This window comes from Dendrobates tinctorius, unplaced genomic scaffold (assembly GCF_039654945.1).
Source record: "Dendrobates tinctorius isolate UK_male_01 unplaced genomic scaffold, ASM3965494v1 ptg000104l, whole genome shotgun sequence".
Taxonomy (NCBI): domain Eukaryota; kingdom Metazoa; phylum Chordata; class Amphibia; order Anura; family Dendrobatidae; genus Dendrobates; species Dendrobates tinctorius.
In genome coordinates, this window is record NW_027361772.1 from 17,774,465 (window position 1) to 17,797,827 (window position 23,363).

At 48.1% G+C, this 23,363-nt stretch overlaps 2 protein-coding genes across 3 annotated transcripts in view; one reads left to right on the top strand and one right to left on the bottom strand.

Annotated features, from left to right (window-relative positions):
* Positions 1–981: 981 nt before the first annotated feature.
* On the bottom strand, positions 982–19,086 carry LOC141100388 (uncharacterized). Its single transcript, XM_073588844.1, has 3 exons — positions 18,969–19,086; positions 3,428–3,515; positions 982–3,287 (listed from the first exon to the last, which is right to left on the bottom strand). Exons 2-3 carry the CDS (start codon positions 3,504–3,506, stop codon positions 1,684–1,686), a joined length of 1,683 nt encoding a protein of 560 aa, XP_073444945.1. The 5' UTR covers positions 3,507–3,515; positions 18,969–19,086; the 3' UTR covers positions 982–1,683.
* An 89-nt stretch (positions 19,087–19,175) lies between these two features.
* The window catches only part of LOC141100389 (uncharacterized), a 57,291-nt gene continuing 53,103 nt past the window's right edge, over positions 19,176–23,363 (top strand). Inside the window, exon 1 of one of the 2 annotated variants that reach the window (XM_073588846.1) lies at positions 19,176–19,287. The gene's annotated coding sequence lies outside the window, so the exon portion shown is untranslated. The other variant, XM_073588845.1, reaches the window with a different exon arrangement.

Below are 23,363 nucleotides of genomic sequence, written 5' to 3' on the forward strand. Positions count from 1 at the left end.
AATCCATCAGCGGTCTCCAGGCATTTTTCACAATATCATTCTGGTAATTTTGATAGCTTCAGGTTTAAAGCAATAGAGTTAGTAACACGGTCTACCGGAGGGGGCGATAGAAAACGTAAACTACTTAACAGAGAATCTGCTTGGATTTTTACTTTGGAAACTAGGATGCCAATTGGCTTAAACAATAGACAAGATTTAATTAGAATTTATTAAAAATCCTAAAATTATGATTCTTTTGTTAATAATTATAACCTGCTCTGTCTTAAGTTCATAAATATATATTTTTTTTGAGTAAAAATTATATTATAGAAGTATTGTGGAGGACAACAGGAGAATAAAATCTCTGTACATATGTTCTGTTATATCATGTATTGTAAAATATTTGTAAAATATATGGAAAAATTACTGCTAGCGTATTAGCTTTTGTTAGGGTTAACACGTGTTTTTAAATAGTTAATCTTATAGGTGGATGCCTACAAGTGTGATCTATTAACGCTTAATCAACTATAGCACCACCTATCTTAGGATCTTTTCCTTCTTATATCCCAGAAAAATAGCAATGTGTATTATGGCAATGATAAAGGTTTAGCCGAAACGCGTCTTGCCGTGCGCTTTACAGCAGTAATTTTTCCCATCTCTGCCTATATTTATAATATGCTGCTATGGATAAATATTTTTAATCTACGTTTGAAATAAAGAAAAAGAATTTTTATGTACTTCAAACTTGGCTCGCTGGATTCATCTCCTTTTCGCATTTATTGTTGGCAAGAGCTCCTGTCATTTATCCGTTGCTGAGAGCCTATACAGTATAGCAGCTTATCTTTTGAACCAACCGGGTAAGCTGGCATTTTTTCTTTTTTACTACTAAAATAGCTTTCTTCTTTCTGTTTTGCATACTTTACTCTAGGGAGCATTGCATTTTTGCTCACTAAAAAACTTTCCAGGAGCCAAAGCAAGATTAAACTTGTAAAGAATCAATCAAGCCTTCTCACATTGGCTTTATTTCAGTTTTCGAGTTGGTAACCTCTTGAAGCAAATCTTTTAATTCCAGGTCTAAAATGTTGAAGTCAACAAAAATGTCCTCTAGGTTATGGATGTGGCCAAACAGAAATTATCCATCCCTCGTCCTTGTAACAAAATAGTAAGTTAACCATGTTCTTCTTGAGACCAGTCTATGTTTTAAGGCATCCACATCTGTAAAGGACTTTAACTTCAGTCACAAGTATCAACCATGTGTAAAACATACAATTTATATTCCAATTGACACTTAAATTCACCAAGTTAATCGTCTGGTTATTTTAACACTGACATAACCAAATACGTTAAAGAGTTCAGAGCACAGCAATGTACATTCACATATTAAAAAATTAAAGGCCAAAAGGTCTGAAGGTCCATCGAGCTGTCATAATTTATGTGCAAAACACTTGGCCACTTCAACACAACAATGGATCATTGACAAGTTGGAGAAGTCAACAAGTTCTGTAATAGACATGTACAATTCAGGTTTATTTAGAAATATGGACCCTTGTAACTTTGGATTAGGCATACATATAAGGTGATTTGCTAGCCGCTATGGTGCAAATAAATATTCAGATCTGTTGAAAAGTGTGATCGTGCTAGTTCTTGGTTTCTGAAATAAGGCAGATGTCTGTAATCTCCTCCTTAATGTACATTTAGGCCTTCTCAAAAAATTACAGTAGCTGTTTCAGACTTTTTAAAGTCCATTTTGGGGTCTATAATATGAGCTGGTTGTTCACCTCTATGGTGGATTCTCTGATGTTTAATTAATGTTGAACAATCTGTAAAACTTCTTCCGCAATCTTTACAAGTGTACGGCTTCTCCCCAGTGTGAATCCTTTGGTGTTTCACCAGTGTAGAACTATCTGAAAAGCACTTTTCACAGAACTTGCAAGAGTATGGCCTCTCCCCAGTGTGTATTCTTTGGTGTTTAATTAACGTGGCATTGTCTATAAAGCTTTTGCCGCAGCAATTACACACATAAGGCCTCTCGCCTGTATGGATTCTCTGGTGCTTGACCAAGGTTGAGCTATCTGTGAAGCTTTTACCGCATTCTGTACATGTAAAAGGTTTCTCTCCGGTGTGGAAGCGTTGATGAACAATGAGGTGGGAAATACAAGAGAAGCATTTCCCACACACTGTGCATGTGTATGGTTTCTCCCCTGTATGGGTCCTCTGATGGTTCACCAGTGTTGACCTGGCAGCAAAGTTTCTCCCACACAGAATGTAGTCAAAAGGTTTTTCGCCAGTATGAGTCCTCTGGTGTTTCACTAGAGATGAACTGTCGATGAAACTTTTTGCACATTGCGAGCAAGTAAAAGGTTTGTCCCCAGTATGCGTCCTCTGGTGTTTCACCATAGCGGATTTTTTTGTATACCTATTTCCACAAGTCATGCATACAAATGGTTTCTCTCCGGTGTGTACACGTTGGTGTATCACAAGCGTTGAGCTGTCAGTGAAGCTCTTTCCACATTCCTGGCAAACGAATGGCCGTTCTCCTGTGTGAGCTCTCTGGTGCACAATAAGTTGAGAGTTACACGAATATGTCTTTCCACATTCTTTACATGCATAGGGCTTCTCTCCAGTGTGACTTCTACGATGGACTACTAAGGTGGAGTTCTCAGTAAACCTCTTCCCACATTCTGTGCATTCAAATGACTTTTCTCCTGTGTGGATCCTTTGATGTTTCACCAAATTTGACCTGTCTGTAAAACTCTTTCCACACTCGATGCAAGTGAAGGACTTTTCGCGGGTGTGAATCCTATGGTGCTTTACCAGATTTGACCGATCCGTAAATCTTTTCCCGCAAACGGTGCACGTGAATGGCTTCTCGCCCGTGTGAATTCTCTCATGTTTTACCAGGGACGGACGGTCCGTGAAACATTTTTCACAATAGGAACAAGAGTAAGGTCTCACACCCGCATGAATCCTTTGGTGTATGACAAGGTGTGAATTATAGGAGAAAGTCTTTCCGCAAACAGTGCATACATGGGATTTCTTACCCCTATGGGTTTTTTGATGCTTCACAAAAAGTGCACTGTCTGTAAAACTCTTCCCACAGTCTATACAAAGGTATGTGGTCATTTCCAACACATTTCCAGTTTTGGGATCTATGGAGTTAAAAATGTTGTAGCAGTTGTCTACCAATCTGGTGTAAGTCATGACAGGGTTGGCTTCAATGTTGCTAATGTACTTTTTCAACGTCCTCTTTTCGGCTTCTTGATTTGATGTGGCATATGGTTCTCGTAGTTTACTTATCATTACAATTTCTGTTTAAAACAAAAACGATGAAATTACTGAAAAAATCCCAAAGAATCTTACTAAGCGTGTCATTCCAAAGGGTGAAACTTTACATGCAGACGTCAGGCACCCATCCAAAAAATGACATGACACATACACAAACATTTACCTTTTCTGGAGTCGTCATCATCAGATCCTGTAGTGTTTAACCTTTCACTCCTTGATGAGCCTTCATCTTCATAATGCATTGTGATAATCTACGGAAAAGAGTTGTGTCATTACAGAGAGCCATGAACTAACACCTCTGGGTTTATGTGCAATACCCAGGTAGGAGTTATCTATCTGGACACATTAGTAAAATCTCAGTAACTGTCATTTGTTTAGATGGCGGAATCTTAAAGGAGGTTTTAGTACCCCCATCTAGTCTATGCTTAGGTGGCTGCAATGTAGATTAAATCCGTACCTTTGTTTTTTGCAATTCTATATTCCTTTCCCAAGTAATCGCATTTTCTAATTTTTATGTAAATCAGCTTCAAGTACAGGGGGCTTGGCCTTGCACTTAAAGCTGTCCAGCCTCTACCTCTAAGGCCGTCCTCTGGTCATTGAATGACAGGTCAGTCTTGTCTGAATGACCAGCCTCTTCCATCAAATATCCCGCAGAGGCACCATCACTCTTTGGGGTAGCTCTTGTGTAGCTCCATGGTCTGCCGGCATCAGTAGCAGCCGGTCATGTGACCGCAAATACACGATTTGCCTACTTCTGGTCACATTTTGACTAGAAATGTCCTGCTTCGCACATTTCACTTGCATTGTGAGAGGTCAAACACGTCTAATTGGCACATGACCACATCTATGCAAATTGCATACTTTTGGTCACATGCCTGTCCGCTGGTATGAGGTCTTATATATTATGGTTATAGGTTGAAGTCTAGAGAGCAGGGCTGGAGTCTGATAATTTAGGAATCTGGGCTGGGATCTGATAACTTGGGTGCCTCGACTGGAGTCTGATAATTTAGCAGCCTGGGCTTAAGTCTGATAATTTAGAGGCCGGGGCTGAAATCCGATAATTTAGGGGCATGGGCTGAAGTATGATAATTCAGGGATTAAGTCTGGGATCTGATAATTTAGGGGGCTGGTCTTTAGCATACTAATTCAGGGACCTAACAAATAAGGAGTGTGGTTTAGGGTCTGAAGAACGAATCCTCCTTCCCCAGGGAAGGGTGCATTAAATGTTTGCTACTGGACTCAGTCTAGGTCCTGGCTTCTAGAGAGGGGAAGATAATGGCAACACGATGACTAGAGCCATATAAAATTTACACTGTTCTATATATTTTCAGAGGTTGTCTGGTTGTTATGAAATTGGCTATTTCTTAATGATTTTGACCTCTTGAATTCAAATCTGACAATGAATATTTTAGTTGGCTCTAATTTCCATAATACCAAAGAATTTTTCTTTAACTGTTACACATAATTAAACGTTTCAGTACTTTGGAACATTATTTTTGCAAATATAAAGATGCAGAATATTTTGTTATGCCAATTTTCTATTTATTTAGAGGATAGGCAGCAACAATTCATAGTTACATAGGTTGAAAAAAGACCAGGTCCATCCATCAGCTTCAACCATCCTCCACCAATTGTTTTTTTTGTCAAGTGACTTTTTGTCCAAACAGTAATATAAACAGTTACAGAAATCACACTACATTTGATCCTCATTCACTGATGACTCATTTTTGCTTGTCTCTTGTACTCCTGCATTGTATCATCTCTTACAGTTAACCAGTAACAGTAATCTGCAAGCACTGATGGACTCCTTTTTCCTTGATGTCTTTTCTCCGTAGACGCAGAATCTTAGTGAAATCTCTCATTGTGCTCGTCATTGACTGCAATGCAGTTTAGTGGAAAAAAGTCTAGATGTGAATGTAAGAAATGAATCTTTCAGACATGCTACAGTCAAGATCCTTATATGTTTTGTGGACACTTTCTACAAACTCGTGATAATTTATCTGCTCTTGATGACAATCTCACTAATGTGAATGATACCCAGGCAGCCTTTTCCTTGCACTTCAACAAACGGAGAAACTCCTCATCTTGAAACTTATAAATCTGAGGTCCAATAAAGACTCTTTCCTTTATCTTTGCTTCACTTATCCTTGGAAATGCATCAATGAGATACTTGATGATTTTGCATTTGTATCCATTGCCTTTACATAGTTCTTCATTAGGCCCAACTTGATTTGCAATAGTGGTAAGTAGTGATGAACATGCTCGGGTGCCAACAAGTGTCTTCGGCGTGCTCCAATAATATGTTCGAGTCCCCGCGGCTGCATGTCTCGTGGCTGTTTGACAGCTGCAACACATAATGAAGAAAGGTTCCAAATCATCAGTTTGCAAAGTTTATTCCAACTAAAAGGATTCCATAATAATATATACACAGCAACGCTTTTCGAACGCATAAACTGCGTTCTTTGTCCGAGATGTGACAAAGAACGCAGTTTGTGTGTTTGATATGCATTGCTGTGTCTATATTGATTATGGAATCTTTTTAATTGGAATAAACTTTGCAAATTGATGAAGCTGGAACTTTTCTTCATTTTTGTACTTCACCGCCAGTGGTCCTTTGAGTTCCGTGCTTCAGGACACCTAAGCCTTGCTGAGCTGGTTACCTCTTTCTTAAACTTCAAGACATGCAGGGATTGCCTAACAAACAGGCAATCCCTGCATGTGTTGAGGCTGTCAAACAGCCGCGAGACAAGCAGCTGGCCGCGGGACTCAAACATATTATTCGAACACACCGTAGTCAATCGGTTAGCACAGTAGTGATAACAAAATCTTAAGTGGTCAACAAGTGTTGGATGCAGGACATTTTTACTTCATGGCTGACGTGAATGTCGGAGAGGCCAGTCTCTTGTACTGTAGTGATCTTCTCTTGCACGACTATCCCACTCACACAGAAAGCAGCAGTTCTTTGTGTATCTATCCTGGAGACCAAGGGAGAGGACAACCACCTTTAAGTCACCACAGAGGAGCCACAAATGTTGGTCATAGTTCAGGTACCTTAACAACTGTTTCATGTTGTCATAGGTTTCTGTCATGTGGACTGCATAACCAACTAGACTTTAAGGTAGCACATTGCCGTTATGCTGCAAGACGGTTTTTAGGCTTGCTTTGGACGAATCAACGAAGAGCCTCCATTCCTCTGGATTATGACTTCTCTTCAGAGCTTCCATTAAACTGTTGATGTTGCATACCACAAGATCGCTCTCCATGAAGAAGGATTGGACAAGATCTTTATTCTTTATCGCAGTTGTGAAACGAACAAGTTCAAACATCGCCTGCTAGGAGATTCCACTGCTGTAGCCAGGAACCTAAGAGCTCAGCCTAAAGGCCCCGTTACACATAACGATGTCCCAGCGATCCCACCAACGATCCGACATGATGGGATCGCTAGGACATCGTTAGGCTGATCGCTGGTGAGCTGTCACAAGACAGACCCTCCAGCGATCAGGACCAGTGACGCTGGACGCTGATTTCTAATGTAAACATCGGGCTGGATACCCGATGTTTACATTAGAAACCAGCGTCGCTGATCTCTCGCTGCCACAAGTAGCAATGCGCGCTGGCCAGCGGGAGACCAGCGAATGAAAAATGGCCCAGGCCGATCGAGGACGATCAGCGATAACCGGCAGGGGGGGCCAGTTGGTGATCCCAGTCACACACAGCGAGATCGCTGTGGCGTCACAAAATCAGCGATCTTGGGTCATGAGAGAATGAGGCTTCACGACACCAAGTGCCCTCTTCTTTCTCACTTGACCCGACTGAAAATGTTTCTGGTGCTTTGGGGACAGGCAGTTCTTCTGTATGTAGTACTGGGCGTATTGCATAGGGAAGGTTGAGATACTGTAAAGTCCACTTCTTTCTTGAGACTCCTTTGCTAATGGGGGGCACCATGCAGAAATAGCAATTGGTAGTATGATGGGTTGGCTCTCCCCAGATCATTTGGATTGCAAAAGGCATAGATTGCCTCTTCCCATGCAATCACTGGGTAAGATGTGATGGACATTGTGGAGGACACAACACAGGACCCGTTCCTCCCACATCACCAATGTGATGTAACTACACAGGCACAGCTCTCCGGCGCCCCCTTGGTCTCTCAGGTCAGTAAGGGAACTGCACCTAGATCAAATCGCCACCGGGGAGGATGTCCTGTTACCCGCTGGGTATTCTAAGATTCGTTATCAGAGTAAAAGCATCAGCCCAAGATTAATTTTATAGTTTAATTGCCTTAAGGGCGCACTAGATAATTACAGAAATACACAGAAAGCTATACAATGGAATTACAGTGGATTTGCAGTCAGAGTAAAATATAACAATAAGGGTACAAGACTTAGAGATATTAAGCTGGAGGTCAATTTACCAGATTATAGGGTGCATGTGGGTGCAGGGAGCTCTGCAGTCCACAGGTACAAGAATCTTAGTTGCCGGACAGACCCCCAAAGCACGGGCCGCTGCTCCCCTTGGCAGGTCTGGCCCCAGTTCCTTCTTAGATCACCATCGTCTGGTTCTTCTGTGTGAGTGTCTGTCTCTGCCATGGGCTGCTAGTTCTTAAACACGCTAGGTTCCTCCCCCTGTGTCAGAGGGTGGGCTAATAATCTCCACCCTTTAGCTCTCTGCAGAACTTATTCCCAATATCTAAGAAAGGGGGTAACTTTCAACAGCATGATCGGATCAGGACATGAGAGGTACCAGTGAATGCAGTTTGTATTTCCTGTCGTGTGGAGAGTAAACATGGCCCCATTGGGTCGCTGTGGAGGGCCAATCTATGTATCTCAGGTCCCAGAACCCTCACCGACTCAGGAGTCACACTGCCAGATGCGCGATTTCCTCAGGGTCACTCAGATATTTTTCATGAGTCCATAACTCGAAAGATGTGCTCATAATCCATGATCCTAGGATGGAGCCGGAGAGGCTGGGAGAGACAATGGATGTGTATTTCTATGTCTAGCTGGCAGGTACTTTCTAATTGAAGCCCTCAGGCATCTTCCTGCCCCATACTGGCGTGGCTCCTTACCTAAGCTTTGAAGTTCTGTTTTGGGCCTTATCTCGTTATCATACTAAAAGGCCTTGTTATTCAGCATTGGAACACTAAATCCTGCTTTCTTCAATATGCTTACAGGCCCTGGGGGGGTAGGAGCAATTAACTCCTTCATCACACCTCCCTGCTTTAGAGGGCGCTAAGGGGTATCACATTCCTGTGTTCCCCCATGCGCCCATCCGCACCCTCTCCTTGCCGGGACAACCCATCAGCGTTACCATGGTCCCTGCCTCTTTTGTGGTGAATGGTGAGGTGATACTGTTGGAGAGCGAGGCTCCAGCGTAGCAACCTCCCATTTGTCCCAGAGACTGTGTGTAACCAGCTGAGGGGGTTGTGGTCTGTTTCCACGGTGAATTGGCGTCCGTACATGTATGGCTGCAGACGTTGCAGGGCCCACATAATTGCCAGACATTACTTCTCCATCGTGGAATAGGCCACTTCCCTCGGCAGGAGCTTCCGGCTCAGGTACAGAACGGGTTGTTCATGGCCCGTAGTGTTCACCTGGCTGAGCACAGCACCGAGGCCGAAGTCGCTGGCGTCGGTCTGCACTACGAACGGCCGCGTGAAGTCGGCTGCCTGTAGTACAGGAGAGCTAGAAAGGGCGGTCTTGAGCGCCTGGAAAGCTGTCTCGCATGCGACTGTCCAGTCGACTGCGACGGGCAGCCTCTTCTTGGTGAGGTTCGTCAGGGGCTTGGCCAGGGCACTATAGTGTGGAACAAACCTCCTATAGTACCCGGCAGTCCCCAAGAAGGACATCACCTGCTTCTTGGTCCTGGGGGTGGGCCAGAATGCGATGGCATCCACCTTCCCGGGCTCTGGCTTCAGAGCTCCCCCACCTACCCAGTGTCCCAGGTAGTGGACCTCACTCATACCCAGCTGGCATTTTTCCGGCTTAATGGTCAAGCCTGCTCTGTTGTGAGTTCATTTTCCCCTTCACCATTGAGGTCTGATGAACTCCCTCTTCTGGTGAAGGAAGGTAGTGAGGCTGATTACCAAGCACCTGAGCTGAATGATGAAGACTGGGTGACTGAAATTGCTGACTGGATATAAGGCAGACGACGCCCTTCTGCCTTGCAGGTGATTTCTATGAGGGATTCTTGGAGACCAGTCTGATTCCTGCTCCTCAAAAGCTAAGTTTTCTGCTCTGCTTTTTGCATTTGTGTTTTGGTTTTGTTTTGCATTGTTTTTCTGGATTTCTGCCATTCCCTGCTGGGGTGAGCTGAATTCCTTTTTGCTCTGTCTTCAGAAAATACCTGAGTACTGATATAGTCTTTTGAAGCCTAGCGTCTTCAGGGCCTTTTTCCCTATCAGCCTGTTGGCTCTTGTTTTTGATAGGGTTTTGGCGGATTGCAGACAGCAGCTTTTCTATTCTTTCCTATTTAGTTAGCTTGGGCCCCATCATTTGCTCAGCCTATCTTTCTATCTGTGTGAGTGTTTTTTCATCTTGCTTCAATGTCATTATATGTTGGGGGCTGCCTATTGCTTTGGGGTCTGCTCTGGGGCAGTTTAGATTTCCCTTTCTGTCTTTAGGCTATCTAGTTCTCCGGCTGTGATCGAGGGGTCTAGGGCACCGTAGGAACCCCCCACGGCTACTGCTAGTTGTTGTTGATAGGTTCAGGGGTCTGCAATCCGATAGCTGCCAACTTCTCTGGTTTTCTGGACTTAGCCAGTATTTCTGTTTTTGCCTCCTACGGTGACTCATTCATAACACTGCTCGCTGGATTCGCCCGAGCACCTGCGCCAGGTGTTCTAGGTGATCTTCCCAGGTGGGACTGAAGATGGCAATGTCGTCTAGGTACGCAGTCGCATACCCTTCCAGTCCCTCGAGCAGAGTGTTGACCATCCTCTGAAAAGTGGCAGGGGCATTCTTCATGCCGAATGGCATCACCGTGGACTCGTACAGTCCGAATGGGGTGATAAAGGCAGAGCGTTCCCGTGCCCCAGGGGTCAGGGGAATCTGCCAATACCCCCTGCTCAGATCCATGATGGTCAGGTACTTGGCCACGGCCAGCTGATCGAGCAGGTCATCGATGCGCGGCATTGGGTACGCATCGGTGACCGTCACAGCGTTGAGCCTCCGGTAGTCCACGCAGAACCGCGTAGTTCGGTCCTTTTTAGGGACGAGGACTACAGGTGAAGCCCATGCGCTGTTGGACACTTGGATCACCCCCAGCTTCAGCATCTCGTCTATCTCTTAGCGCATGTGCTGCTGCACCGCAAGAGAGACCCGATATGCTGGATGCCGGATTGGGGGGTGATTGCCGGTGTCCACGTCATGGAGGGCTGTCTCAGTCCTTCCGGGCAGGCTGCTGAACAGCTCCCGAAAGGGGTGTAGGGTGACCCCCAGCTGGGAACGTTGGTCCTCCGAGAGCTGGTGGCCAACCCCCACATCCTCGATGGATCCACCCGCCTTGGCTTGGGTGAGCAGATCCAGGAGGGTTTCTACCTCTCCTTCCTCGGGAAGGTTGCACACTGGGTGGGCACAAGCTTCCCGCTCATGATGGGACTTCATCATGTTCACGTGGAAGGCCTTCCTCCTTCCATGGGCGTGGTCCAGGGTGACCAGATAGGTGACAGCGTTGAGCCGCCGGTGCACGAGGTATGGACCCTCCCAGGCTGCCTGAAGCTTGTTTTGAGGTATGGGGACCAGTACCCACACCTTTTGACCCACCTCGTAGGTCCACTCACAAGCATTCTGGTCGCACCACCGCTTCTGGTCAGCCTGGGTTTGGGCCATATTGTCATGCACCAGCCATGTCAAGGCCATCATTCTGTCCTGGAAGCGCACGACATACTCAATGACCGACACTCCAGGGGTGACCAAATCCCCTTCCCATGCTTCCTTCACCAGAGCAAGGGGCCCCCGTACACGTCGCCCGTACAGGAGCTCAAAGGGGGAGAACCCCGTTGAGGCCTGTGGGACCTCCCGGTAGGCAAACAGCAGGTGTTGGAGATACCGCTCCCAGTCTCTCCCGTGGGAGTCAACCAACATCTTCAGCATCTGCTTTAAGGTGCCATTGAACCACTCACACAGGCCATTGGTCTGTGGGTGGCACGGGCTGGCTACCAGATGTTGCACCTGTACCTGCTTACAGAGAGACTCCATCAGCTGCGACATGAACTGGGTCCCTCGGTCGGTGAGCATTTCCTGGGGAAACCCCATTCTGGAGAAAATCTCCAGTAAGGCAGTGGCCACTTTGTCAGCCCAAATGGATGACAAAGCTACCGCCTCCGGGTACCGGGTGGCATAGTCCATTACCGTTAGTATGAAGCATTTCCCGAAGCGGCTGAGAGTGGACAGAGGTCCAGTGAGATCCACAGCCACCCTCGAGAAAGGCTCTTCGATGATGGGCAGTTACCAGTGGGGCTTTGGGGCGCCGCCCCGCCTTCCCCACCCTCTGACAGGTGTCACACTAACGGCAGTAGGCAATCACCTCGGTCCTCATTCCCCATTCCCGGCCAGTAGAAATGCTGAGCTAGCCTGGCCCTGGTTTTGGTGATTCCTAGGTGTCCGGCCATGGGAATCTCGTGTGCAATCCGCAACAATTCCGCCCTGAACGGATAGGGTACCACTAACTGTCGGTCCCTGGGCCACGCCTCCGGTGAACCCGGCTGGACCGTTACCTGGTACAGCCGTCCCTGGTCCTAGACCACTCGCTCGCGGTCAGACTCCAGGGGAGGCTGTGCCGCCTGCTCCTTGAGAGCTTTCAGGCTAGTGTCAGCTTCCAACGCTGCCTGAAATCCCTGACTCGATGTGGCAAGAATTGACGAAACAGCCACATCCTCTGTCAGCTCCCCGGGATCTGTCTCCTGGCCGCTGTCTGACTCGGCAGCCACTTGGTTGGAGAGGGGGAAACAGTCGGACCTCCGCGAGGCTCCTTGGGCTCCGGCGCTCCTACTCCTGGTAACAGCGGCCACGCCCGCTGAGACCACAGATAGCGCCTGCTTCCCCTCGGTCCCCAAGTCGCCGGGTCAGGCAGACTTCCCTGGCCTCCTGACATCCTGAATGCGGGGAACTCCTGCCTTGGGGTGTTACCTGGTGGCTCCTCTCCCAGGACGCCCCCTCCCCCCATGGCATGTTCCTCTTTCTGCAGAGGCCCTAGACTCAGCAGGCTGAATTCACTTAGGGGCCCTACACTGCCCATAGCAGCCCCTCCCGCCACCTCTGAGCTCTCCCCTGCAGTCTTCTCACCTGTCCTCACTGTGAGCCCTGTGTGTGTAGTGTCAGTGCATGGCTTACCATCAGGTTTCACTCCCTCCTCCACTGTTGGAGGCACATTCAACACATTAACATTAGCATTCACAGTAGAGTCATGACATTCTTGGAGAGCCGGGCTTGGGGGTTCAGTGGCCACATACTGAGACACTAGCGGCCCCAAATCGGTCCCAAGCAACACATTGGCAGGAAAATTTGGCGTTACTCCCACCTCCACTGTTGGAGGCACATTCAACACATTAACGTTAGCAGTCACAGTAGGGTCATGACATTCTTGGGGAGCCGGACTTGGGGGTTCAGTGGCCACATACTGAGACACTAGCTGCCCCAAATCGGTCCCAAGCAACACATTGGCAGGAATATTTGGCGTTACTCCCATCTCCCGGCGCCCCAGTCCAAAAACACCTTGGTGACGGGCAGCGCCGGTTCAACACCTCCAATTACGGAGATGGAAAGGGTCTTCCCAGGCACCAAGTCTTGAGGGGACACCACCTCAGGACGTACCAGGGTTCGTTCAACGCCTGTGTCCCGCAGTCCCATGACCGCTGAGCGGCCGATGGTGACGGGTTGGTAATTGTCCAGGGACCTCCCACCACCCCCTCCCACACACAAAACAGTGGACGGTTTCTGTTAGAGGGATGGGGCCTTATTGCGCTGGGGACACGCAGCCTTAAAGTGTCCCAGCTGGTTGCAATGATGATGTCTGGGTTCTGCTCCTGGCCTGGAGAGGGCAGCAGGGGGGTACAACCCTTGAACTCTGGGGGCTGGGGGGACAGGGGCAGGATTGGGCTTACCCCCTCTCCAGGTGCTGCTGGCAGGCTTCTTTGGCTCAGAGGCCCTGTTGTTGGCATACTTGTCTGCCAGGGCGGCTGTAGAAGAAGCCCCCTTTGGTTTCCGGTCAAGGAGGAACTGCTGGAGGTCCTCTGGGCAGTTCCACAAGAACTGCTCCGTGACGAACAGTTCCTGGACCTCCTGGCGGGTGGTGAGCTCTAGACCCGAGGTCCGGTGCTCTGCAGCTCTCAGCAGTGCCCACATGTGGTCAGTTCAGGTGTCCTTTGAGTCCCGCTGCAGGCTCCGGAACTTCCTGCGGTACAACTCCAGGGTGAGGTTGTAGTACTGGATCAGGGCCCACTTGATGCTGTTGTAGTCCTGCTCCTCCCTGGCAGGTAAGTCCCCCAAAACTTCCAGGGACTTACCCCTCAAATGGGGGGTCAGGTACCTTGCCCACTGATCCAGGGCCAGATGGTGTTGGAGGCAGGTTCTCTCAAAGGCCAGCAGAAAGGAATCCAGGTCTCCATCATTTTCAAGCAGGGGGAAGTCCTCCGCCCGGACCTTGGAAGCCTTGGTCCCCGGTGGGGCTGGAGCATCCAGCTGGAGCCCGTGCTGAGCCATCTCCAGTCGGTGCCGGCGCTCCGCAGCTTCACGGCGTTCTGCAGCCTGCAGCACACGTTCGGCATGCTCACGCTCCTCCGCCGCTCGCTCACGCTCCGCTGCTTTCTCTGCCGCCACCAGGAGTCTGTCATGGGCGGCGGCGTTACCAGCCTCGAGCTGTGCCATAGCCGCTTGGAAAAGGGCCTCTGATCTGGACAGGCTGGGGCGGGCAGGTGTTGGACAGTCCACTGCAGGACTGAGCACGGGGGTCTGGCTCCTAGGGGAGCCCTGGCTGAGCTCCCCCTCGCCTTCATTGGTATTGTCCTCCACCACCTCCTCAGAGACCATAGCATTGGCCTTCCCCTTTGCCTTACTCCTGGTGCCTTCCGCCATCTTGGGAACCTCTGGTTACTGACACAGCGGCAACCCTGACCTCGCACACAACTTATTATATTTGCACTCTGACCGTCTAGTGCTGGGCTGACCTTAGGACCCCAGCAGTGAAAGTTACAGCTGGTAGTCTTTAGTGTCTGGGAGTAGGGGTCCCACGCACACTATTACTCTGATCCCACTGCTGCCACCAATGTGGAGGACACAACACAGGACCCGTTCCTCCCACGTCACCAATGTGACGTAACTACACAGGCACAGCTCTCCGGCGCCCCCTTGGTTTCTCAGGTCAGTAAGGGAACTGCACCTAGAGCAAATGGCCGCGGGGGGAGGATGTTCTGTTACCAGCTGGGTGTTCTAAGATTCGTGAGGGGTAAAAGCGTCAGCCCAAGATTAATTTTATAGTTTAATTGCCTTAAGGGCGCACTAGATAATTACAGAAATATACAGAAAGCTATACAATGGAATTACAGTGGATTTGCAGTCAGAGTAAAATATAACAATAAGGGTACAAGACTTAGAGATATTAAGCTGGAGGTCAATTTACCAGATTGTAGGGTGCATGTGGGTGGCGGGAGCTCTGCAGTCCACTGGTTCAAGAATCTTAGTTGCCGGACAGACCCCCAAAGCACGGGCCGCTGCTCCCCTTGGCAGGTCTGACCCCAGTTCCTTCTTAGATCACCATCGTCTGGTTCTTCTGTGTGAGTGTCTGTCTCTGCCATGAGCTGCTAGTTCTTAAACACGCTAGGTTCCTCCCCCTGTGTCAGAGGGTGGGCTAATAATCTCCACCCTTTAGGTCCCTGCAGAACTTATTCCCAATATCTAAGAAAGGGGGTAACTTTCAACAGCATGATCGGATCAGGACATGAGAGGTACCAGTGAATGCAGTTTGCTTTGCCTGTCGTGTGGAGAGCAAACATGGCCCCATTGGGTCACTGTGGAGGGCTAATCTATGTATCTCAGGTCCCAGAACCCTCACCGACTCAGGAGTCACACTGCCAGATGCGCGATTTACCTCAGGGTCACTCGGATATTTTTCATGAGTCCATAACTCGAAAGAGGTGCTCATAATCCATGATCCTAAGATGGAGCCGGAGAGGCTGGGAGAGACAATGGATGTGTATTTCTGTGTCTAGCTGGCAGGTACCTTCCAATTGAAGCCCTCAGGTATCTTCCTGCCCCATGCTGGCGTGGCTCCTTGCCTAAGCTTTGAAGTTCTGTTTTGGGCCTTATCTCATTATCATACTAAAAGGCCTTGCTATTCCGCATTGGAACACTAAATCCTGCTTTCTTCAATATGCTTACAGGCCCTAGGGGGGTAGAAGCAGTTAACTCCTACATCACACACATCTATTGTAGCATAAGTGTGGAGCCCAACTCTTGTCCTGATCTCCTATTCTGCAACCAAAATACAGGTTGTAGGCTTTCCTTATCATGGAAGTCAAGTTTCGCCTTTGTGATGCAAAAGTGACTTCTCCGCATATGTAGCAAAAACTATTCGCTTTGTTAATGCAAGAAAGAGACATATCTGAAAAACATATAGAAATGTGTCAATATGCTAAGAAACTAAGCTAAGAAATCCTAAAACTGCATACCTTACACAGAGAGCATCTATAATAGTAAGTCATGCAACTCTAATTAGGATTACATCATCGGAGCAGAGCTAGTGGTTTTTTTTTCGACTGGTCACCTTAAAGCGAACCTGTCATCAGGATTGTGCTGAGTAACCTACAGAGAGTGTCAGGTCGGCGCCGTTACACTGATTAAAATGATACCTGGTGATGAAATCCATCATGTGGTTGTTGTTTAATCTTTATTTTCAGTTAATAAGATTCTCGTGCCCCAGGGTGGCCTGTGGACAGGGATTTATGTGGTGCTCTGTTCTCATATTCATCCTTATGGGCTTAAATGACAGGTCAGTGATACCTCAGTGACCTGCCTCCTATTTTAAATACGCTTGTGCAATTCATATTGTGGTCTTTGGAAAAAAATTTTAACTACAGCAAAATGCAGCGTGCGCATGCCGATAGATGCTACTGCACATGTGCCGCCGGCGGGGCTATTTTGTTGGAGGAAAAAAAATTTGGCTGCTGCAAAATGGCGCCGGTGCTTGCACAGCAGCATCTATCGGCGACAGATGCTACTGCACATGTGTCGGCGCCATTTTGCTGCAGCTAAATTTATTTTTATAAAAACTATATGAACTGCGCAAGCGCAGTATCTAAAATAGAAAGCAGGTCACTGAGGTATCACTGACCTGTCATTTAAGCCCATAAGGATGAAAATGAGATCAGAGCACCTCATACAGCCTTGTCCAAAGGCCGCCCCGGAGCACGAGAATCTCATGAAAACTGCAAATAACCATTAAACAAAAAACCAAGAGACGGATCTCAGCACCAGATATCATAATAATCAGTATAACGGCGCCAACCTGACACTGTCTGTAGGTTACTGTGCAATCCTGCTGACAGGCTCCCTTTAAGGTGATAAAATACTGAAGGCTCAAGAGACTAAATCAGTAGTCCCCAACCTTTCTGTCCTTGAGAGCACATCCAGCTCCGACAGAGAGTCGCGAGCCACATCCAGCTCCCTCCCCCCCTCACAGTAGTGGCAACCAAAACCCCCTTTACAGGTGTAAAGATAACTAAAGCTTTTAAACAGAAATCACGCGGAAGCAGAACACAAAGGTCCAGTGATCCCCACAATACCCCCATTCAGTATTCTCCCATTCAGCACTCCCAAAGCACATTCGTATCCAGCTTCAAGCACCTCCTCTAACAGGTAGTATCATCCTGTCTCCAGAATACCATACCTAAATTATCTCTAAACCCCTAAGACCAGTATGGTCATGGCATCCAGATCTGCTCTTCTGTGCAGCGCTACTCACAGAAATCACCATTTTGAGATTTGCTCTTCATATCTGTTTGCTACACCTTGAGCCAATGCACCAAGCTGGCAGACAGCCAAGAGCTGCAATTCATGGGACCACAAGACCGGCTGGGGACCCCAGGACTAAATAGATTATTATTATAGCGCCATTTATTCCATGGCGCTTTACATGTGAGGAGGGGTATACATAATAAAAACAAGTACAATAATCATAAACAATACAAGTCACGACTGGTACAGGAGGAGAGAGGACCCTGCCCGCGAGGGCTCACAATCTACAAGGGCAGGGTGATAATACAGTAGGCGAGGGTAGAGCTGGTCATGCAGCGGTTTGGTGGATCGGTGGTTACTGCAGGTTGTAGGCTTGTCGGAAGAGGTGGGTCTTCAAGTTCTTTTTGAAGGTTTCCATGGCAGGCGAGAGTCTGATATGTTGTGGTAGAGAGTTCCATAGGAAGAGGGATGCCGGGAGAAATCTTGTATGCGATTGTGGGAAGAGGAGATAAGAGGGGAGTAGAGGAGATCTTGTGAGGATCGGAGGTTGGGTGTAGGTAAGTACCGGGAGACGAGGTCACAGATGTGTGGAGGAGACAGGTTGTGGATGGCTTTGTAAGTCATGGCTAGAGTTTTGAACTTTAGTCTCTGGGTAATGGTGAGCAAGTGAAGGGATTGACAGAGAGGAGAGGCTGGGGAATAGCGGGGGACAGGTGGATTAGTTGGGCAGCAGAGTTTAGGATAGATTGGAGGGGTGTAAGTGTATTAGACGAGAGGCTACAAAGTAGAAGGTTGCAGTAGTCGAAGAGGGAGATGATGAGGGAATGCACTAGTGTTTTTGCAGATTCTTGGTTAAGTAATGTGCAGATCCGGGAAATATCTTGCAATTGGAGTCGGCAGGAAGTGGAAAGGGCTCGGATATGTGGTTTGAAGGAGAGATCAGAGTTCAGGTTTACCCCAAGGCAGCGAGCTTGTGGGACTGGGGAGAGTGGTTAGCCATTGACTTTGATGGATAGGTCTGTTGGGAGGGGCTGAGTGAGATGGGGGAAAGATGATGAATTCTGTTTTATCCATGCTAAGTTTAATCTAGCGGAGAATGATGAAAGAGCGGCCAGACATTGTGGGATTCTGGTTAGTAAGGAGGTGATATCGAGTCCAGAGAGGTAGATGATGTAATACATGAGCAACTAACACTGCATTAATGATGATGATGTTGAAATAATAATGACACTTTTCCTATAATTCTGCATGAAAGGTGTCATAAGTAATTGCATCCTCCACTGGAGCTTGAAAATTAATCAGCAAATGTAAGCTTCATATTCGTTTTCAGCACCCAAAAATTAGTTAAATGAGTTGTCTACTACTTTAGCATTGATGACCTATAGGATAGGTCATCAGTGTCTGATTGGTGGGGTCCGACACCCCAGCCGCTAGTGGCCACAGGAAGGGAACACCCACTTGGAAACAATCTATAGAGAAATGGCTTTATGTGCCAGAGAGCTGCAGTACCGCTCTGTGATCAGCAGGGGGCAGCCCAGCCATAATCAGAGACAGAGGGGGCGCTGTACTCGGATGGTCAGTGGTGCAGAACACACTTGGGGGTCTGCATTTCACCCCCGGGTCATGCACAAGTCCCGGATTGTACAGAGCTCTGTCATATTAGGCCGTGTGCGGTCAGTGCGGCATCCAGCATGGAGAGAGGCTGCACACATCGCAGCTGCTGTAACCCCGCCGTCACCTCCTGCGCTAATCCCTTACCTGGTGCAGCCCGCAGCCTTTGTGTGGGAAGGAGGAAAGGATGTGGCCGGAACTCAAGCTCCTGATTGGCTGCTGCGTTGCGTGACGTCATCAGATAGGCGCACACCCGAGTGCTGTAGTTCTGTAAACTACCGTTCTCATTGGTAATACCGCCCGTGGGACTATAATTCCCAGCATGCTCTGCGTTGCTGTTCACGCCCCTGTGTTACGTCATTTCTGTTTCACTGAGATCTTCAGGGAATTGTAGTTTTTTTTTAATACGAGATCATTTGCTCCGAAGAACAACTGGACTACATTTCCCATATGTCCTTTAAAGCAGGTATCTTCTGTTGTAATATGGGAGTTGTAGTTCTCACTGAGCCTGAAGAGAAAATCCTGGCCTAGTCATGTGGATTTTATCTATAGGAACCTGACACAGAATTGTCAGTGGCAGCTCAGTGTCGGTGACCTGGACTCAGTGGGAATCACCTGCGGGGTGTGGTGCTTGCTGGGTATTGTAGTTGTGGTGTAGAAGGACTACAAGTCCCAGGAATCAAGACTATAGGTGCAAGTGGGAAAGCAGGTAACGTGTGTGCCTGTGTGATGTTCTTATGTGTCACCTGTGATGTTGGGGTCCATGTATGTTTATAAAGGTGGGATGGACGTTATACAGGTGGGATGGACCCTATATATTATAGGTGGGATGGACCCTATATACTATAGGTGGGATGGACCCTATATACTGTAGGTGGGATGGACCCTATATACTGTAGGTGGGATGGACCCTATATACTATAGGTGGGATGGACGCTCTACAGGTGGGATGGACGCTATATACTGTAGGTGGGATGGACCCTATATACTGTAGGTGGGATGGACCCTGTATACTATAGGTGGGATGGACCCTATATACTGTAGGTGGGATGGACCCTATATACTGTAGGTGGGATGGACCCTGTATACTATAGGTGGGATGGACCCTATATACTGTAGGTGGGATGGACCCTATATACTGTAGGTGGGATGGACCCTATATACTGTAGGTGGGATGGACCCTATATACTGTAGGTGGGATGGACGCTCTACAGGTGGGATGGACCCTATATACTGTAGGTGGGATGGACCCTATATACTGTAGGTGGGATGGACCCTATATACTGTAGGTGGGATGGACGCTCTACAGGTGGGATGGACGCTATATACTGTAGGTGGGATGGACCCTATATACTGTAGGTGGGATGGACGCTCTACAGGTGGGATGGACCCTATATACTGTAGGTGGGATGGACCCTATATACTGTAGGTGGGATGGACCCTATATACTGTAGGTGGGATGGAAGCTCTACAGGTGGGATGGACCCTATATACTGTAGGTGGGATGGACCCTATATACTGTAGGTGGGATGGACGCTATATACTGTAGGTGGGATGGACGCTCTACAGGTGGGATGGACGCTATATACTGTAGGTGGGATGGACGCTATATACTGTAGGTGGGATGGACCCTATATACTGTAGGTGGGATGGACGCTCTACAGGTGGGATGGACCCTATATACTGTAGGTGGGATGGACCCTATATACTGTAGGTGGGATGGACGCTATATATTGTAGGTGGAATGGACGCTCTACAGGTGGGATGGACGCTATATACTGTAGGTGGGATGGACGCTATATACTGTAGGTGGGATGGACCCTATATACTGTAGGTGGGATGGACGCTCTACAGGTGGGATGGACCCTATATACTGTAGGTGGGATGGACGCTATATATTGTAGGTGGGATGGACGCTCTACAGGTGGGATGGACGCTATATACTGTAGGTGGGATGGACGCTCTACAGGTGGGATGGACGCTATATACTGTAGGTGGGATGGACCCTATATACTGTAGGTGGGATGGACCCTGTATACTATAGGTGGGATGGACCCTATATACTGTAGGTGGGATGGACCCTATATACTGTAGGTGGGATGGACGCTCTACAGGTGGGATGGACCCTATATACTGTAGGTGGGATGGACCCTATATACTGTAGGTGGGATGGACCCTATATACTGTAGGTGGGATGGACGCTCTACAGGTGGGATGGAAGCTATATACTGTAGGTGGGATGGACCCTATATACTGTAGGTGGGATGGACGCTCTACAGGTGGGATGGACCCTATATACTGTAGGTGGGATGGACCCTATATACTGTAGGTGGGATGGACCCTATATACTGTAGGTGGGATGGAAGCTCTACAGGTGGGATGGACCCTATATACTGTAGGTGGGATGGACCCTATATACTGTAGGTGGGATGGACGCTATATACTGTAGGTGGGATGGACGCTATATACTGTAGGTGGGATGGACCCTATATACTGTAGGTGGGATGGACGCTCTACAGGTGGGATGGACCCTATATACTGTAGGTGGGATGGACTCTATATACTGTAGGTGGGATGGACGCTATATATTGTAGGTGGAATGGACGCTCTACAGGTGGGATGGACGCTATATACTGTAGGTGGGATGGACGCTATATACTGTAGGTGGGATGGACCCTATATACTGTAGGTGGGATGGACGCTCTACAGGTGGGATGGACCCTATATACTGTAGGTGGGATGGACGCTATATATTGTAGGTGGAATGGACGCTCTACAGGTGGGATGGACGCTATATACTGTAGGTGGGATGGACGCTCTACAGGTGGGATGGACGCTATATACTGTAGGTGGGATGGACCCTATATACTGTAGGTGGGATGGACGCTCTACAGGTGGGATGGACCCTATATACTGTAGGTGGGATGGACCCTATATACTGTAGGTGGGATGGACGCTATATATTGTAGGTGGAATGGACGCTCTACAGGTGGGATGGACGCTATATACTGTAGGTGGGATGGACCCTATATACTGTAGGTGGGATGGACCCTATATACTGTAGGTGGGATGGACCCTATATACTGTAGGTGGGATGGACCCTATATACTGTAGGTGGGATGGACGCTCTACAGGTGGGATGGACCCTATATACTGTAGGTGGGATGGACCCTATATACTGTAGGTGGGATGGACGCTATATACTGTAGGTGGGATGGACGCTCTACAGGTGGGATGGACGCTATATACTGTAGGTGGGATGGACGCTCTACAGGTGGGATGGACGCTATATACTGTAGGTGGGATGGACCCTATATACTGTAGGTGGGATGGACGCTCTACAGGTGGGATGGACCCTATATACTGTAGGTGGGATGGACCCTATATACTGTAGGTGGGATGGACCCTATATACTGTAGGTGGGATGGACGCTCTACAGGTGGGATGGACCCTATATACTGTAGGTGGGATGGACCCTATATACTGTAGGTGGGATGGACGCTATATACTGTAGGTGGGATGGACGCTCTACAGGTGGGATGGACGCTATATACTGTAGGTGGGATGGACGCTCTACAGGTGGGATGGACGCTATATACTGTAGGTGGGATGGACCCTATATACTGTAGGTGGGATGGACGCTCTACAGGTGGGATGGACCCTATATACTGTAGGTGGGATGGACCCTATATACTGTAGGTGGGATGGACCCTATATACTGTAGGTGGGATGGACGCTCTACAGGTGGGATGGACCCTATATACTGTAGGTGGGATGGACCCTATATACTGTAGGTGGGATGGACGCTATATACTGTAGGTGGGATGGACGCTCTACAGGTGGGATGGACGCTATATACTGTAGGTGGGATGGACGCTCTACAGGTGGGATGGACGCTATATACTGTAGGTGGGATGGACCCTATATACTGTAGGTGGGATGGACGCTCTACAGGTGGGATGGACCCTATATACTGTAGGTGGGATGGACCCTATATACTGTAGGTGGGATGGACGCTATATATTGTAGGTGGAATGGACGCTCTACAGGTGGGATGGACGCTATATACTGTAGGTGGGATGGACGCTCTACAGGTGGGATGGACGCTATATACTGTAGGTGGGATGGACTATATACAGGTGAGATGGACCCTATACAGGTTGGATGGACGCTATATACTGTAGGTGGGATGGATGCTATACAGGTTGGATGGACGCTATATATTGTAGGTGGGAAGGACACTATATACTGTAGGTGGGACGGACGCTATACAGGTGGGGTGGACGCTATATACTGTAGGTAGGATGGATGCTATACAAGTGGGATGACTATATACAGGTGAGATGGACCCTATACAGGGGGGATGGACGCTATGTAGGTGAGATGCTCCCTATACAGGTGGGATGGACAATATACTAGTGGTATGGACCCTATACAGGTGGGATAGGCACTATACAGGTGAGATGGACATTATACTAGTGGGATGGACCCTATACAGATGGGAGAGAGGTGGGATGGACCCTATATAGGTGGGATGGATGC

Bases quoted from the DNA above. Each gene is read 5' to 3' on its own strand.
- LOC141100388 (XM_073588844.1), bottom strand. From the start codon at position 3,506: ATGCATTATGAAGATGAAGGCTCATCAAGGAGTGAAAGGTTAAACACT. The intron at 3,288-3,427 runs GTAAATGTTTGT...TGTTTTAAACAG, and splicing joins TGATGACGACTCCAGAAAAG to AAATTGTAATGATAAGTAAA.